General features: G+C 45.6%; 1 protein-coding gene across 1 annotated transcript in view; it reads right to left on the minus strand.

The window, feature by feature from the left end:
* Nucleotides 1–16,957, minus strand: part of PLCD1 (phospholipase C delta 1) — a 54,666-nt gene extending 37,709 nt beyond the window's left edge. Inside the window, exons 1-3 of the mRNA XM_026652117.1 lie at nt 16,735–16,957; nt 6,144–6,273; nt 1,511–1,742 (exon numbers count right to left, since the gene is read on the minus strand). Of these exons, the coding sequence (XP_026507902.1) occupies nt 1,511–1,742; nt 6,144–6,273; nt 16,735–16,925 (553 nt within the window). The 5' untranslated portion in view covers nt 16,926–16,957. The remainder of the gene's footprint in view (nt 1–1,510; nt 1,743–6,143; nt 6,274–16,734) is intronic.
* Nucleotides 16,958–17,386: the final 429 nt, after the last annotated feature.

Genomic DNA, 17,386 nt, shown 5'->3' on the forward strand with positions numbered 1-17,386 from the left:
AGGAAGTTCTTACCCAATCGGGCCCCACATGTGACTTAGGGTGGAGGGGAGATATGATTGAGGTCTATAAAATCATGACTGGTGTAGAGAAAGTAGCTGAGGATCTGGCCCATTGAGTTCAATTAAGTCTAGATGGTCTTTCAGGTGGGACTCTGAAAACCTAAGTTCTGCCCGCTCTGCACAGAGCTCAAAATTCCCATAGTACTTGGTTTGCCCCACAGGATCCTACCTAGCAATTCTCCGAGTTTGCTAACATCTGCCTTCTTGAAGTCCATTGTCTTTCTTTTGCTGTCTTCCTCCTGACATTCCTTAGAATCATGAACTCTATCATTTCATGATCCATTGTCACTCAAGCTGCCTTCCATCTTCCAATTCTCAACCAGTTCCTCCCTATTTGTCAGAATCAAATCTGGAACAGCCTCTCCCCTAATCACCTTCTCCACCCTCTGTAATAAAAAATGGTCTCCAATGTACTCCAAGAACTTGATGGATAATCTGTGTCTCGCTGTACTATTTTCCCAACACATGTCTGGGTAGTTGAAGTCCACCATCACCACCAAGTCCTGTGCTTTGGATGATTTTGTTAGTTGTTTAAAAAAAGCTTCATCCACCTCTTCTTCCTAGTTATGTGGTCTGTAATAGACCTCTACCATGACATCACCCTTGTTTTTTACCCCTTTTAGCCTTACCCAGAGACTTTTAAGAAGTCTGTCTCCTATTTCCATCTCAACCTCAGCACAAGTGTATACATCTTTGATATACAAGGCAACCCCTCCTCCCTTTTCTCCCTACCTGTCCTTCCTGAGCAAGCTGTACCCTTCTATACCGATAGTCCAGTCATGTGTATTATCCAGATGCCTGGCCTGGGGCTGCCGTGGGCATGCTCAGAGGCAGGAACATAGGCACTTAGGGAACTTTTACTCCAAAAATTTAGGCTCCGAGTGAGCTTAGGTGCCTACAGAGTTTGGTGGCAGCTGAGAAGGAGTTTTGTGAATCCCAGTAGGGCCTGATTCTGGGATTTAGGTGCTTAAAGTGGCAGTTAGGTGTCTAAATCCTATTGTGAATCTAGCTCTTTGTGACTCAGTTTCCCCATCTGGAAAATGGAAATGACAATACAAATCTGCCTTTGTAAAGTGCTTTGTGATCATCAGATGACAGGTGCTATAGTAGTGCTAAATATTATACAAGGATTATTATTAAATAAACCATCTGTCGCTTCCCCACAAAGGACTACAGCAACCCTTAAAACTCTATATATCAACCACTTTCCTGCTGGGTACTGCACCAGAGCAAAGACCTGAGAAAAAAGACACTTTCCAGTCTACCCAACACATCCCTGGGGAGCTGCTAACATTATTCTGGAATATGGACACATCAGAGATGGCTGCTGCACTACAAGGACACGCAAGGCTGCAGAAGGAAACAGCAGCAAACTAGTTCCAGGAATTGCTCTACCCAGAGCAAGCATCTTAGACTCTCACCCAAATAGCAGCCAGTGCTGCCCACCCACCTGTTTCGTTGGGTTCATATCTCTCGATCAGGGAGAGTGCAGATTCAGGGAGAGCGTCCTCTTCCTGCTGCTTTTCTCGGAGGAACCTCAGCAGGTTGTCCCTGGACATGATCCCTTCAGCACTGGAGTATTTTGCGAAGATCCCGTCTATCTCCGCCCGCTCAGTCAGCATCTTGTAAAATGTCTCTATCTCCTCATCTTCCAAGGTCTCTGTCTTGGATTTGTCACACTGCTGTAAACGTAGAGGGGAGAAGGAGTGAAAACCGTCTTTCCTTATAGCATATTCCAGCCGTAATCTGCACCAGCTCTAAACAGTGTAGAACACAAAATAATTGGAAAGTTATTTGCCGCCTAATGAGAAGCCCTTGATTGATGGCTCTTACTGACCTATCCAGGGTCACTTTCTATCACTGAAACATCAACAGTTATTACTACTTATTATTTGTATTACTGGAGCACCTAAAAGCACTAATCATAGAACAGGACCCTGTTGTGCTCGGTGCTGTACAAACACAGAGCAAAAAGACTGTCTCTGCCCCCAATAGCTTACAATCTAAGATAACACAAGATACAACAGATGGAGATAGACAGGGGAGTACAAGGAAACAATAAGTGAAACATGTATTAAGCAAGTAATGAAGCATCTAATGTAAAATCTAAAGTCCAAAAAAAGGTCCCATCCCCCAGCCCTGAGTGCTATAGACCATGCTGTGTGCCATTTGGTGGTCACTACCCACTTCAGAAGTGGCAACCTTTCAGGGGTTCTGTACGTGCATAGTATATAACTGGCTCTGCGATCCCTCAGGATGGTAGACACGCTATAAATGCAAGATATGGTTATAGCCCTGATTCCTAGAAACAAAATGCACATTTCAGTTTAACCAACCATCCTGTTAGGACCCAAGCCAAGCCGTGCTAATCACACAGAAGACAATCATGATGCCCTGAGGTTTCCTCTAGCAAGATGATAATGAGGTCTTTGGGGCACTGGTATTATTGCTCTCTATGGAAAGTCACCGCTGGAACACTTTGGGAGCCGTTGGGCTGCTTAGTTATGAACCAAACTAAACTATCCAGCTGCTCGTTGCATTCTACAAGTCAAAACTATGATCTCACAACTGGCATGATCAAAGTGACAGAGGTGTCATTTATTCACCTTAATGATGAGAGAAGCTGAGAAAGTGGCCTACTTACACGCTGTTTCTCCTGGCATGCATAGTAATTTACAAGGACACCCTCTACATAGATTTCAACTTATTTGCTTTTTTAGTTTAATATTAAGATTGTTAAATGTTTTTTGCAGATACATGTTAACACTATGGGGGAGAGATAGCTCAGTGATTTGAGCATTGGCCTGCTAAACCCAGGATCGTGAGTTCAATCCTTGAGGGGGGCCACTTAGGGATCGGGGCAAAATCAGTACTTGGTCTTGCTAGTGAAGGCAGGGGGCTGGACTCAATGACTTTTCAAGGTCTCTTCCAGTTCTAGGAGATAGGCTATCTCCATTAATTTATGGTGTATGGTACAGATGGTGTCGTTACAAGTTTATAATGTTTTTTGTTTTCTTTCTCTATTCTGATGTGTGCATTGAAAAGCATAAAAACAATAACAAATTGTAATCCAACAAGATAGTTTTCTACACTCTTGAAGCAATTACTTTGCTTGCTGCTGTCTGTGTCTATACCATCCTGTGGTGTCAGCTTGGTAAAACTTGACACCTAAGCAGCGTTAGATTTGTTGAATTCTTGGAGAAGAGGCACAAAGACAAAGGCAGACTGGTGATAGTGGGGATTTGGCCAATGACGCTCTTTCCTTTGAGACAGAACTGAGCCAATGCCCAAGTACGGCTGTATGGAGGCTTGTGCTGCGGTAAGGGCCACCTCTTGGAAGCCTGACCATTAGTGGTCATTAAACAGACTTCACTGCCCTTTCCAAAAGAACAGGGGTGCAAGTGTTGCCATCATGGCCAGATTCCAGTTTGTGTGTGTGAACATGTTCTCTGAGTTTGACCTGTATGGCGTGGTTCCCTCACTTTGGGTTTGAATGAGCCCCATATCACAGAGAGAATCTTGGTCCAAACTGCTGGGTTTTACCTGGCTTTGATGCATCCTGACACCCTGAATCAGACTGAGTTTGCCAGAAAGAGTGGGGAAACTTTGTGAAGAAACAGCTGAGATCAAGTTTGAAATGAAATGCACAACCAGGTGAGTTTTATGTGGCTTCTGGTTTCATTGGAGACGTTGTACCCAGGTCTACTTAGAACTTATAGAGGAACCACACAGGTATGGGAGGCCACCTTGACGGAAAACAGGACTAATTTAGGAAAACACCCTTATAGCCACTGTCTGTCTGATCGATCATCCTTCATTAGTGTGCCTGTACGAAGAACAGCACATTGCTACATGAACCAATACTGTCAAGTGCTTAGTCTCTCTGTATAGCTTTAATTCATTGAGCCCAATGCTCCCCTATGCAGGAACTGAAACGCCTCAAGTCTCCACTTCCAGAATTTCCTTCTAATTATTCCATTGAGGGAGAGGGTTAGGAAGTGGCAGGGGATTATGCTCCCTAGATCTGTCAGAGACAAGCATGTCGGTGTGGACGTCTCTCATTTCTCCACTGCCAACCCCTTCCCCGCCTCCCTCTATTCCCCTGGAGCTCTCACAGAGCACATCCTCTGTAAGAGCAGCTCATTATCACTACTGTAATTTGCATTTCAGCTGCACCTACAGGCCCCAGGTTAGGTCCCCATGGCTAGGTGCTGTACGCCCCACAGAGCTCACAGTCTGAAAGCTGTTCTTCTGGGTGCTCCCTGACTGCAGCTACTCCAAGAGGAATCCCCTCAGAGGAGCAGGCCCGTTCCACCATTTGGAAAAGGAAGAAAGCACTTGTTACTGCAGACAGAGCTTGTGTTTATGCAGCTTTATTCTGGGGGTTCTGCAGCAAGAAATCAGTAGAGATCTGCTGGCCAACCTCCCCCCAAATCCATGTGGAGCTCCCACACAGAGAGGTCTCCACAGATCTAGAGTTAGGGGAGCACAAAGAGCTGGCATGCCTCCCTTCTATGCAATACCCAGCTAGGACCTGCAGTCTGAGGCTCCCCAGTAGAGCCCTGCAGCAGGACTGGGGAGACTCAGACAGGAGGCTGCCATAACAGCGGGAGCGGGTAAAATGTACTTTGTTGCGGTCAGGATTGGATGGGCAAAAAAACCTGACTGTAGTAATATGTGGGAAAATACTAAATCTCTCGCCAGTTTGTCATAATAGAATTTCAGCAATGGAAAGCAAGTTTTTTTTTTTTTTTTTTTTAATAAAGGTTTTAATACTTAACTTTAAGCGAGGGATAGAAAGAGATCTGATGTCTTATAACAGGAGTTAAAATATCTTTTTACATGGTTTAAGCAAGATTTGTTTTATTCTTTTAGTGGTAAAAATTGTGTCTGAATGCCATTCATACATATATAATATATTAACCAATCTGGGGTTTTTTTGTTTGTTTGTTTTGTTTTTAGTAGCGTGGGGGAATCTGTCTCTCTTGCGGGATTTGCGGGATCTAAGGTTTCCGTGGGTGGGAGTGGGTACTGCGGGGCAGGACGGGCGCAGGATTTAAAAAATAGTCCTGCGCAGGGCTCTACTCCCCAGCCCTCCACTTGCAAAAGCAGAGGGGAGCATCAGAACCACTACTGGGTTTTCACAACTGTGTGTGCTTTTACCATTTAGTAGCGCTCTGAAGGGAAAGGAACAGTTCTTTCTGACACTGCCCACTTCAGGGAAGTTAAGTGACGGATGTGATGAGGGCCTAGAAATCAATCCAATGGGCTTCAGCTCATGCAAGCAGGAAGGCTGGGTTTTAGGAACACTAAAAACTCAACATCTCAGGACTTCTTGTCACCGTCATTACCTTCCCACTGGCTCCGCCAGCAAGTCGAAGCTCAAGAAATTAGCAGTGCATATCCCTGAGCGGAGTTCATGTGTCTTGGGTCATTAAAGCAGCATAACTGCTCCAAGCCAGTGTACAGTGTTGCATAACTATCATGATTGTATTCCTTTAATTCACACTTTCCCCTGCCTTGTATAACTTTCCTTGATTTTACAGAAGCCACTTGGTATTTTACTCCACTGTGTTAGAGCGAGTGACTATAGCAGAACTTATTCCAGGGGGGACTAAAGTTTTCGGCGTGTAGTCGTTACACTTTGAAGTCCTGACCCACCAGTGCCCAAGGACACCTGCTCTCTCACTGATCTTATCCATTTATCTCGCATTATCCATATCAATGTCTGATCCTTTTCTGCATCCCCCTCCGTTCTTGGACTCAATTATACCTTTGGGACATAGCAGCTCTCACAGTGGGTCCCCCATTCACCATGGGTGGAGTTTTCAAAACGCACTCAAGGTTGGCCCAGCTCTGCTCCTACTGGAGTCAATGGGAGTTTGACCATTGATTTAGCTGGGTGCCCAGTTAGGCCAACAATGAGCACTTTGAAGATCCTAAGCACATGCACAATCCTAGGGCTCAGTCAGCATGTTGGGAGTTTGCCTCTGCTTAGGTCTCCAGACAGTTGGTGTGAGGGTCAGGGACTGTGACCCCAAGCCAGCCCATTCTCTGCCATGCCAATTGTGAATTCTCCTTACCTGAAAGATCTGCTTGGCATAACTGTCATCCATTTGAATGTTCACTTCTTTCAGGAAGCTCTTGAGCTCTTTAAAGCTCATCTTGTTGTCTTTGTTCTTATCGGCTTTCCGCAAGCAGGCGTGAATCCAGCTGCAAGCTGATGTAAGGAAATCACTCCAGATCGATTCCTTCCCCCATCTATCATCCCTCCCCCTGGGGAAAAAAACTCACCTAGAGATTCTGGGCCAGGTCTTCAGCTGGTGTAAATCAGCATAGTGCCATCAAGCCAATTTACACCAACTGAGGATCTGGCCCTCTGTTTTTAAAGAGCATAGGAGCCCCCGGCCGAGGAGAGATCTTTTACCCACTGGGAGTGGGAAAAACATTATTTGCTCCACAATTGCTTCTTGTCCCAGCTGAATCACAAAACATTTTTGCAAGAGAATGAGCACTGCATTCAAGGCCATTAACAGGAGATTGAGGGTGAGGGAAGGAGGGCAAAGAGCTCCCAGAAGGCAAAACTGATGGTTTCCTGCATGGATAGGTGGGATTTGATCGAGATCCAATATATCAAGTAGCATTTGGTTGGAGCTGGGGAAGACGCTAAAGAATCCGTGCCTGAATATTGGGAAAAGATTCCCCAGCCGAAACATTACTGTTCATCTTGTGAAAGCTATATGCTGTCTACTCTGGTATATATTTGAGGATCTGTCCCTATATTTCTTACCATTTTTTTAAAAGTAGAACTGGTGCAGCTGGTAGGTTCCGACGTTCCCTTGTAAAACGCATACGGTATATATCACTGTAGTCTACACTACCCTAACAGTACAGCTTACAATGTTACTGCACAGTTTCAACCGATTACAATAAAATATCTGCCATTTTTTTTAAGAATGATGCTCAGGAAATTTCCACTGGCATTCCTATGTCTTTAATGGAAGATTATGTCAGACTGTTAAATATCTTGGCGTTTTTTCAAAATAGGAACGGCTATTACTGCTGCAGAGCACCATCGTTCTTTCTGCTCGTTTAATCATCAAATGAATGAGGTCTTCAGGGAAAGCATTCTATTTTTAAACTAGGAAAATGATCAAACTAAGATCAGGTCATCCAATCTCTATGGACGTAGTCCTCACTGCCATAAACGGGACTAGGACAGAAGGCACTGTTTCAAAAATCATTCCAAAAAGACTAAAAAATGCCCATTCTGGGAGATGAGGGCCTGAGCTAGAATATGATTAACTAACCCTAAGGGACAATATATAATATTTTAACTGGGCCCATCATATTTTCCCTGCGAAAAAAGATGTTCACAGATACCAATAGCGTCCACAGTGGTAACCCTTAATATGTGAATATTTACCTACAATTGCCACATTTGTATCTAAAGCAGTGGTTCTCAACCCCTTTAGCATTGTAGCGCTCTATGTGTTATGTGGGCCACATCCACACAATATATATGCTACCTGTATGGCCCTGAGGATGTCACATGGGCCGCAGCTGGGTGCTGATTGGGCTGCAAGCAGCCCACCATCTGAGAACCACTGATCTAAAGGCATGTCTAAATGATCAAATATTTCAGAAGCTGAGGAATGCTGGGACGTTAGTTAGCTGTAATTGACAGGCAATTAACTACCCTCCACCACCACCACGCCCTCCCCCTTTCCCCCCTGCCCCCCACAAAGGCCCCCAGAGCCTGGAAATATTTGATCATGTTTATACTGCTGGTGTGAATTCAGTTTAAGTACTCCTGTTTTTTAGAGGACTATTTAGCATGATCACAGTTTGCACTAGCAACATACACAGGATCCAGTACTTCAGGTTTGGATGGGGAGGGGGCTCCAGGGATGTTAAAAACCCGTGAATTACAGCTAATTGGCTCATTAACTCCCCTGGCATTCCTTGGAGTCCAAAGTATTTGATTGTGTAGATATGCCCAGAGATTGTGTAAACTGTGAGAAAATGTTGCCTTTTTCATGGTGTATTGAACTTTGCATCTTCAAAGACTAGGCAAGTATTAAACAATGACCTCACCCAATATCCCTGTGAGACTGGTATTATTATTCCTATTTTATACACAAGGAAACTGAAACAAAGAGAGGTTACCCTTTCTCTGAGGGCACTGTGACCAATGTGGGGGTGCTCTTTAATAACTATTAATATTGGATCTGGATGTCTAGCCTGGAGTATGGGGACCATCAGCTGGGGTGCATATTTCTCCACTGGAGTCTGATTGCATAGCGGAGCCTACCTAGGGGGAAGGAGAGGAGGCTCTTTCTAATGACTCTCTAACAGCTCACACTTACGGGTCATTAAGGGACAATGCCAGAGCAAGTAGCATTAATGGCTCTCACCCACTCTCCTGGGAAGCACCAAGTTTTGAACAGGTTAGTCAGACTGAGCCCTGGTCTACACTGGGGCGGGGCGGATCAATCTAAGTTACGCAACTTCAGCTACGTGAATAACGTAGCTGAAGTCGACGTACTTAGATCGGTACTTAGATCGACTTACCGTGGTGTCTTCACCGCGGTGAATCAACCGCTGCCACTCCCCCGTCGACTCTGCCTGCGCCTCTTGCAGCGCTGGAGTACAGGAGTCGACAGGAGAACGCTCAGGGGTCGATTTATCACGCCTAGACCAGATGCGATAAATCGATCCCTGCTGGATCGATCGCTGCCTGCTGATCCGGCGGGTAGTGTAGACATACTCTGAGGGTATATCTCTATGCTACAAAGGTACAGTTGTAGCGCTGCAGCTATGCTACCATAGTGCTGTACTGTAGACACTTGCTATGTTGACAGGAGGGTTTTTTTTCTATCACTGTAGTAAATCTACACCCTCAAGAGGCAGTAGCTAGGTCGACAGAAGAATTCTTCCACCTACGTCTACGCTGGGGATTAGGTTGACCCAATTACATCACACAGGGCACAAAATTTTTCACAGCCCTGAGTGATGTAGCTAGGTAGACCTAAGTTTTAGGTGTCGACCAGGCCTGAGAGACTCAGACCGGGAATCAACCATGTGATGCTGTATGGGTGACCATTTATAATATTATGGATACCAATATTACAAAATTGCAATGAGTCATACAAGATATGCCATGTAAGGTATCCGTGGAAAAGTTATGATTTGCTAAATATGATAAGCTTATTTATGTGTGTGTATCATCTTTGTATCATGAGTTATAAATCATAGAAGATTAGAGTTGGAAGAGACCTCAGGAGGTCATCTAGTCCAACCCCCTGCTCAAAGCAGGACTAACCCCAACTAAATATGTGTGCTATATCTGCATCTCAAACTTGTACTATGTTTCTAGGTGACGCCCCCAGACAGATTGGCATCAGCACTATTCAGCCTGCTTACTGGCCCATCAAGGGCAATCAGTTGAACAAAGAACCCATTTAGAGAAGCCAGAGGCTACGCCTGTCAGTCAGCAAGACATGTAGGGACATGCCTGTGGACAGGGGACTCCAAGTGCTTTTCCATGTCCATGTCCTGTGAGCTTCTGTTTGGGACAGAGGATGTACATGCCACATAGCAATAGGGTGACCAGTTGTCCCAATTTTATAGGGACAGTCCCGATTTTTGGGTCTTTTTCTTATATAGGCTCCTATTACCCCCCACCTCCTGTCCCGATTTTTTAAATTTGCTGTCTGGTCACCCTACATAGCAAAGGATATAAAAAGGCAGCTGCATCATCTCCATTTTGTCTTCAATCCTGCTTTCTACCTCAGGAGTAACTTCTTTACAAACTGAAGTTTTGAACAAAGGACTGACACACCCATCCAAGCATTGGATGTGTTCCAAAGGGACTTTACAAGCCAGCAAACTCACCGATATTGCTAAGAACCTGATATATGGACTCTGAAGTCACATGTATGTATCTTATTGCTTTGACCATTTAACAGCTCTCTTCTCATTCTTTTCGTTGCTTTTATAATAAACCTTTAGTTTTAGATACTAAAGGATTGGCTGGCAGTGTGGTATTTTGGGTAAGATCCAAACTAGTACTGATCTGGTAATGTGACTGGCCCTTTGGGGATCAGAAGAACATTTTGTACAGTGAATAGAGTTTTAAATAACTTCTCACTGTATTTGACCTAGGTGCTGATTGGGAGCCAGAGACTTGAATGCAATAAAGGAGGCTGTGTGATTTCTTTTTTTCAGCTTCTTGATAACCAGTGTGGGGGATCAAGAGCACAGTTTGTGACTGGTTGGTGAACTATAGTGTTAACCACCAGTTTTGGGAGAATCTGCTCTCCTTTTTGCAGCCTGCCCACACCTTGGCATTTTCAGTGTGGTCTACGCTAGGCACCTTGGGTCAAAACCCAGACCCACAGGAGGATCTGGGAATGCAAGAGATTGTGAATTACTCTTGTTCTGCTCCTGGGACAAATCCTATCTAATTTAGCTGCTAGCACAGCATAAGGTTACATGAGACTAACTACACCTGCTGTTTGTTGCTTTCAAATCCCTTTTTTCTAAAATGCTTAGTTCCAACTGCTAAATAAAAATACTGTCTTTTTCAGAAGGCCATTTCTCACTATATCACTGATCACATATTTCTGAAGGGAGGAAATGCAGGTACCCGAAACTCAGTCAGACCTGCAGGGCAATAAGCGATTGGTATACACAGGGCAGTGTATCTGTGATGGAGTGTTCACCCCACACAGGATTGGAAAGGATTAAGGTCTATTAACATCTGCACCTGGAGCGAGAGCCAGGGAGCAGGGTATTCGTAGGAAGTAGGTTCAGCTGTGCAGGTACAGGCAGGGCCTATAAAGACAGGAAGCTGGCAACAGACAGGGGCAGCTACTGGGAAAGAGCAGTCACTCCCTGGGAAGAGGGAGGAGGGTTTGGAGCTGGTACTCCTAGAGAAAGGGGGGGAACCTGGAGTGGTAGGAAGCAGTCCAGGGAAGGAGCAGTGAGGGCTGGGAGGGTAAAGCACAGAACTGCTAAGTTGAGGGTCCCTGGACTGGAACCCGGAGTAGAAGGCGGGCCCAGGTTCCCCTACCAGCCACTGAAGGAGTGGCACCTGAGGCAGTGAATGGGAAGACTACCTAGGACTGCTGAAGGAAAGACTTTGATATATCCTGAAAGGGAGGACGCTGAGTGATCTAGCTGGAGGGCTGAGTCATGAAGAGGACGCTGCAGTTCCTGGGATGAGAGACAGAGAGAGACGGTGTGACAGCATGCGACCACGGGAAGGGGTATCAGACTTAAGACTAATCCCTAAAGTGACCAGGAGGAGGCGCCAGACAAGCAGTGATTGGTGCACCCCATCAGAGTACCTGAGTCCCAGTCCAAAAGTAGAAGATTTGCAAGGTTCCACCCTGAGAGAGGTGAGGACAAGAGGCCAAACACTCAGAGAGACTAGAAATGGGGCAGAGACACAGCTAGCCATCTAACCGCAATGGTCACACAACCATTTAATGGTAGAGCCTCAAACACAACTGAAGATTTCCTGGGCCTCATCCTACCTCTGACATATCCCTCATTTCAGACCCAAGGTTAACTATGTTCCCTCACTTCTGTTCTTAAAAATGATTTACATCAGAAATAAAGAATCAAGGATCAGAGAGATCATATAGAAAGCATCACTCATGCTAAAGGGATGAATCCTACAACATTAGAAGTGTCCTGCGTGGCTCCTCATTTTGGATCTTTGTCGCACATTGCATCCTAGGTTTGGGCCTTAGAAGGTTGAGAGTGGGTTGCTCGAGTGGTTGGGGCACTAGCCTGTGACTTGGGAGACCTGGATTTGATTTCTTGCTCTGCCACAGACTTCGGTGTGACCTTGAGCAAATCACTTAGCCTTTCTGGGCCTCAATTCCCCATCTGTGAAATGGGGCGTATAGCGCTGCCCTATCTCAAAGGAATGTTGTGAGGATAAATATGATAAAGAATGAAGTGCTCAAACACAATGGGGACGGGGACCATTTAAGTATCTAGGATGGATGGAAAGCTATGGCTTTAATTCCTGTCTGAACAGGGAGACAATATTGTCTCGTTGCCCTTTTAAAGAATCTGCTGGCTCCTGAAGCTACTATCTTCCACTAGAAACTAAGGAAGAATGACTGAAGAATTCTAAGGCATTTAGTGAGTTTGTTCAAATTAGAAATTCAGGGGATGTGACTCCAAAGCAGGGGGGGGAGGGGGAGAAAGCAAAGCTGCTGCATTTCTCACAGCTTAGATTGAAAGTTCCCATGTATTCTATGGACCAAAGTCATCCCAGGCAAAACTGCGTGCAACTTCCACTGAAATCAATGGAAGCTATGCCTGCTTGCTCTAGAGCTGAACTGGACTGTTAATCGGGCACTACTGTATATACAGAAGCTTCAAAAACCATCCGTGAACTGCTTGATTTTATTCCATGTTCATGTCTTTAAACTAGGGTGGCAAGCACGGGAAAATGGACTGCAGAGAACAACCCTGCCCTGGCAGGGGGAAGAATGGACCAAGGGCCCCCAACACTTCTTTCCTATCTATTTGTATTCATATATATGATGCCCATTTCTTTTCAAGAAACTTTCACATCAAACCACACTTCCAGGCACATCCACTGAAGTTTAAATTCCAGGCTTTAATTAAACATCAGCAAACCTAAAATGAGAATCTTGCTGTTCTGTAATTCCAGGTTGGGTTAGACTGATAGTAACTGTCCCAGACTGGACGCCAACAGTCCACCATAATTATTCTTCCAGAAATACTGTTTGCCTCCCCACCCCATTTAACTTGGATTCTGACTAGGAGTTAAAGAGAGAGAGGCATGTTTCCACTTTGGAAATTGCAGCCTTTGCTCCGAACAAATGTTATTGTTATTTAGATACAATCATCTCTACTCTTAGATGGAAATAGTTCAGTGGTTTCAATTGGACATGCTCCAGAGGCGGCTTTTTTGTAGCCGTGACTCCCACAGAGGTGGTGGTGGAGGCGTGCAGTCATCACAAATGTTAACTAGAATGAAAACAGCCAGGCAAATATTATTTCTGGCAGCCCCCCATCCCAGCCATGGGCTTCTCCAGAAAGGAAGGCTCTAGAAGGCAATAACTTTCATGAGCCCTAGTGAAGGCCCCCTACCCACGAGTACCAAGAAGGCATAGAGGAGCCAGTGTAGCAAGATGGTGGCCACCGAAGTGAAACCTAGCAGCGAGATGGTGGTTTGGCTGCAGGTGGGAGCATGAGGCACAGTGCAAGAGGAGTGGCTGAATTGAGTTAAGAAGGGAGCTAAATTTGGGGGTCAGCCCAAGTGGTGAGGAAAGTCTCAACTGAAGTGGGGATGCCAAAAATGTTTGGGAAACAAGGGCCATCCTTCCTCAGAGTTCAGGGCACGCCCTGATCACTAGCTGGGGTCAGGAAGAAATACTGGTGATCCTGTATTACATGATACGGTACAGTAAATTCCCTCTCCCTATGCTATGATATTCTACAATATTGCAGTTAGGTGCAGCTTAAGGTTTCCATCTGCCTCTGAAACATCTGGCCTTGGTTGCTGTTGAAGAGAGGAAATCTTGTCTGATCCACTATGACAATTCCTGTAGGTATGTGCCCAATGAAAGCCAAAGGGAGATAAAGTAGGAGGTGATGGAAAGTCACCATAAACCAGCGAAGACTTGTGAGGGGAATACACGATATTAAGAGCTGGAGGAATTCGGATTTAATAGACCCCTATCTACTGTGGAGGTCACAAGAAAATTAATGACCTTAGCAGGACAGGAGTCAGGGAGGTCCCTCATTATCAAGGGCTAATTGGATTAGGGAAGTCCCAGTGGTAAGCACTAAACCCCTAATTAGGCTCAGCAAACACCTCAGCGCCAGAGACAGGCAGATTCAGAGCAATGTCAGAAGAAAGCCAGGCAGGGGTGCTGCACTGTAACGAGAAGACCAGAGCTTTACTAGCAGGAAAAATAGTCCCCAGACTGTGAGCACTGGGACAGACTAGCTAACATCCAGGTTCAGAGCCCTCCAGCTGAAGATGCTGGGGCCAGCACCAAAACCTCTGGTACATCCAGAGGTTATGAAGTAGTAGAAAGACCTAGTGAAGGTCCCTCACCCACGAGTGACAACAAGGCACAGAGCAGCTAATGTAGCAAGATGGTGGCAACAGAGGAGAAAGTACTGACCCAGCAGTGGGTTGGCTCCAGATGGGAGCACAAGGCACAGTGCGAAAGGAGCGGCTGAACTAAAATAAGGAGGAAGCTAAATTTGAGCTTTGTTGACCCAGGCAGTGCCTTCCTCCCAAGAGGATGGGCTACATCATTCGCTCAATGGCACTGTGGCAACAATTCTGCATTGTTTGGTCAGTGCTGGTCAAGCCAGTAACTTCAACCACACATGCCTGCATATATCTGAGGGCAGAATCTGGGCCTAAGTGTTGAAAAAACACACAATCTCCTAGTAGCTTTAAGGACCTTGGAACTGGTGGTAAGCAAAAGCTATTTGGTTGCATCTCACTCTCTTGAAGTATCATGCTGTTCAGCGACAATCACAGACTGCTATCAGTAAAGAAAGACAGGAGAAGTAATTCTTCTGCTCTACTCAGCACTTATAAGGCCTCAGCTGGAGTACTGTGTCCAGTTCTGGGCACCACATTTCAGGAAAGATGTGGAGAAACTGGAGAAAGTCAAGAGGAGAGCAACAAAAATGATTACGGTCTAGAAAACATGACCTATAAGGAAGGGTTGAAAAAAATCGGTTTCTGTAGTCTGGAGAAGAGAAGACTGAGAGGGGACATGATAACAGTTTTCAAGTACATTGTTACAAGAAGGGGGGTGAAAAATCGTTCTCCTTAACCTCTGAGGACGGGAAAAGAAGCAATGGACTTAAACTGCAGCAAGGCAGACTTGGGATGGACATTAAGAAAAACTTCCTGTCAGGGTAGCTAAGCACTGGAACAAATTGTCTAGGGAGGTTGTGGAGTCTCCATCATTGGAGGTTTTTAAGAACAGGTTGGACAAACACCTGTCGGGAATGGTCTAGTTATTACTTAGTCCTGCCTTGAGTGCAGGGGACTGGACTAGATGACCTCTCAAGGTCCCTTCCAGTCTTACCCTTCTATGATTCTATGATGGGCATGAGATCCGTCATTATCTGCAAGTCAATAGCTTGCATGCACTGTGCTGCAGCAATAGATGCAAAATGGAGAGATGAATGGCAAACTTCCCTGCTCCTGATGACTGTTTTGCAACTCAAAGAATCTTTAAGCCTCTCCCTTCCAGAGTTAATTTTCCAACCAACTCTCAATAGTGGCAGCAAACTACAATAAAACCTCTATGTCTGCGACTGTTTTGCCGCCAGATAAGTCCTGGCACCTTTTTCTCTCTCCAGAGCTGGTGGTTGTTTCTGAATGGCAATCAGGATTTGTGCTTGCCACGCAATAACATTGGAACTAGGACTCCGAATCACCCACAAGTTAAATGCAATAAGGGTTCATGGGAGATTCTGTGTCTTACCAAAAGCTTCTGTCATGACCTTCAAGAGATGCCCTGTCTCCAGTGAAAAGACAATGCAGGTTCCACTGAGAAATCCAACTTCAATAGACTTAACACCCCAGGTTCTAGTCAAAGCACAACCTAGGGGAGAGAGGGATGTGGCAGGCTGACTAATGGCTAATTCAGCTTGACAGTCCTGCTGGTGGTACCGAGGGACCTCTGTGGGGAGAAAAACCTGTCCCCTTCTCCCCCACAGAGTGTGAGACCACAGCATGAATAAGTATGTTGAATAACCTATAAAAGGACAAGGGATGGTGCAATATCTGCAAAGTCCATCCAGGTTAGTGTACTTGGCACTCACAAGACAACCAGTGGGTCAGAGCCTCTCAAGAATGCTGATTCAGGTAGGTTGCTTTAATAGCTGGGAGACCCACAGAGCATCCAAAAGGCCAAATGTGGTCCAAAGAGTTAAAAAAATGCAGCCCACAACCACCCTCACTTTTAATATGGCAGCGAAGCCTATGGATGCTCAGGGATCTATAGCCCAGTGCATGAAATTCTGGCTCTATTGAAGCCAGAGGGAAAACTCCTATTGACTTCAATTGGGCCAGGATTTCACCCAGTGACTCACTGGCTTTGCTTCTCTGTTGCATTCCTTTCCCCCTCTCCTTGTTTGTAGTGTGTCTATATAGCACACAAACTCTTCAGGGAGAGGTATTCCTCCCACGCTGGCGTAAATGAGGAGGAACTCCATTAAAGTCAGTGGAACTACACTGATGTAAAATTGGTGCACGAAAGAGGAAAATCAGCTCCTTTGCATTACATTTCTATAAAACATCATAAACACTACAAGCCTGTCATTAATTGCCAAGAAATTCCCATCCTGGAGATCATGGTGAATGAAACAAATCCCTGAAGAATCTAGGAACTAATGGCTTTTTTATCTTAAGTCCTCAATGAGACAATTCTTTGTTTAAAGGACTTTCACATCAGTATAAATCAGGAGTAAGTCCATAGAGTTATACAGATGTAAAGTCAGTGTGAGAGGAGACTGACTCAGTGCCCTGTTCATAGTGCAGTTTTGCACCCCCGCACACACATACAAATACCCCAACTGAGACAGACAAGTGCATCTTTGTTGTGGTTGGATAATTAATCACTTTTAAAATGCAAAGGATACTGTTGGAGTTTCTGCCTCTGGCTCATGGAATTGTTCTTGGCTATGATTTTCTTCAGGCCTGCAATCCAGTGGTTGGCATCATCTTCAGAACTGGCGATAAGATCCAGGTTTTTCCGTTGGTCTTTAAAGATGATGGAAAAACAGCGATGCTCAGGGACATCTTTGGCATACTTTTCCATCCCCTCTGTCATGTGACCGGGCCTCACATCCCGAATATCTTCAATGGAGACTGTGGAAACAAAGGCTCCTGCTATCAATGGGGTGGAGGGGTTAGCCAGTCTTATCTCTGCTCTGAGGCGGATATTAACAAATAACTCTTTATTTTCCTTTTCCAATAACCACTCCCTGCAAGGCCCGAAGGACTTTTTCCCCACCTCTCACAAACAGAATGATCAAAAGCAGGGGCGGCTCCAGGCACCAGCGCAGCAAGCGCGTGCCTGGGGCGGCAAGCCGTGGGGGGCAGCCTGCCGGTCACTGTGGGGCCGGCAGTCAGGGAGCCTTCAGCGGCATGCCTGTGGGAGGTCCGCCGGTCCCGCGGCTTTGTCGGCAATTCGGGGGCGGGTACGCCAAAGGCGCGGGACTGGCGGACCTCCCGCAGGCATGCCGCCAAATCCGCGTTACAGACGGACCTCCCACAGGCGCGCCGCCGAAA

Source organism: Terrapene carolina, unplaced genomic scaffold (assembly GCF_002925995.2).
Source record: "Terrapene carolina triunguis isolate 2854851 unplaced genomic scaffold, T_m_triunguis-2.0 Scaffold111, whole genome shotgun sequence".
Lineage (NCBI taxonomy): Eukaryota > Metazoa > Chordata > Testudines > Emydidae > Terrapene > Terrapene triunguis.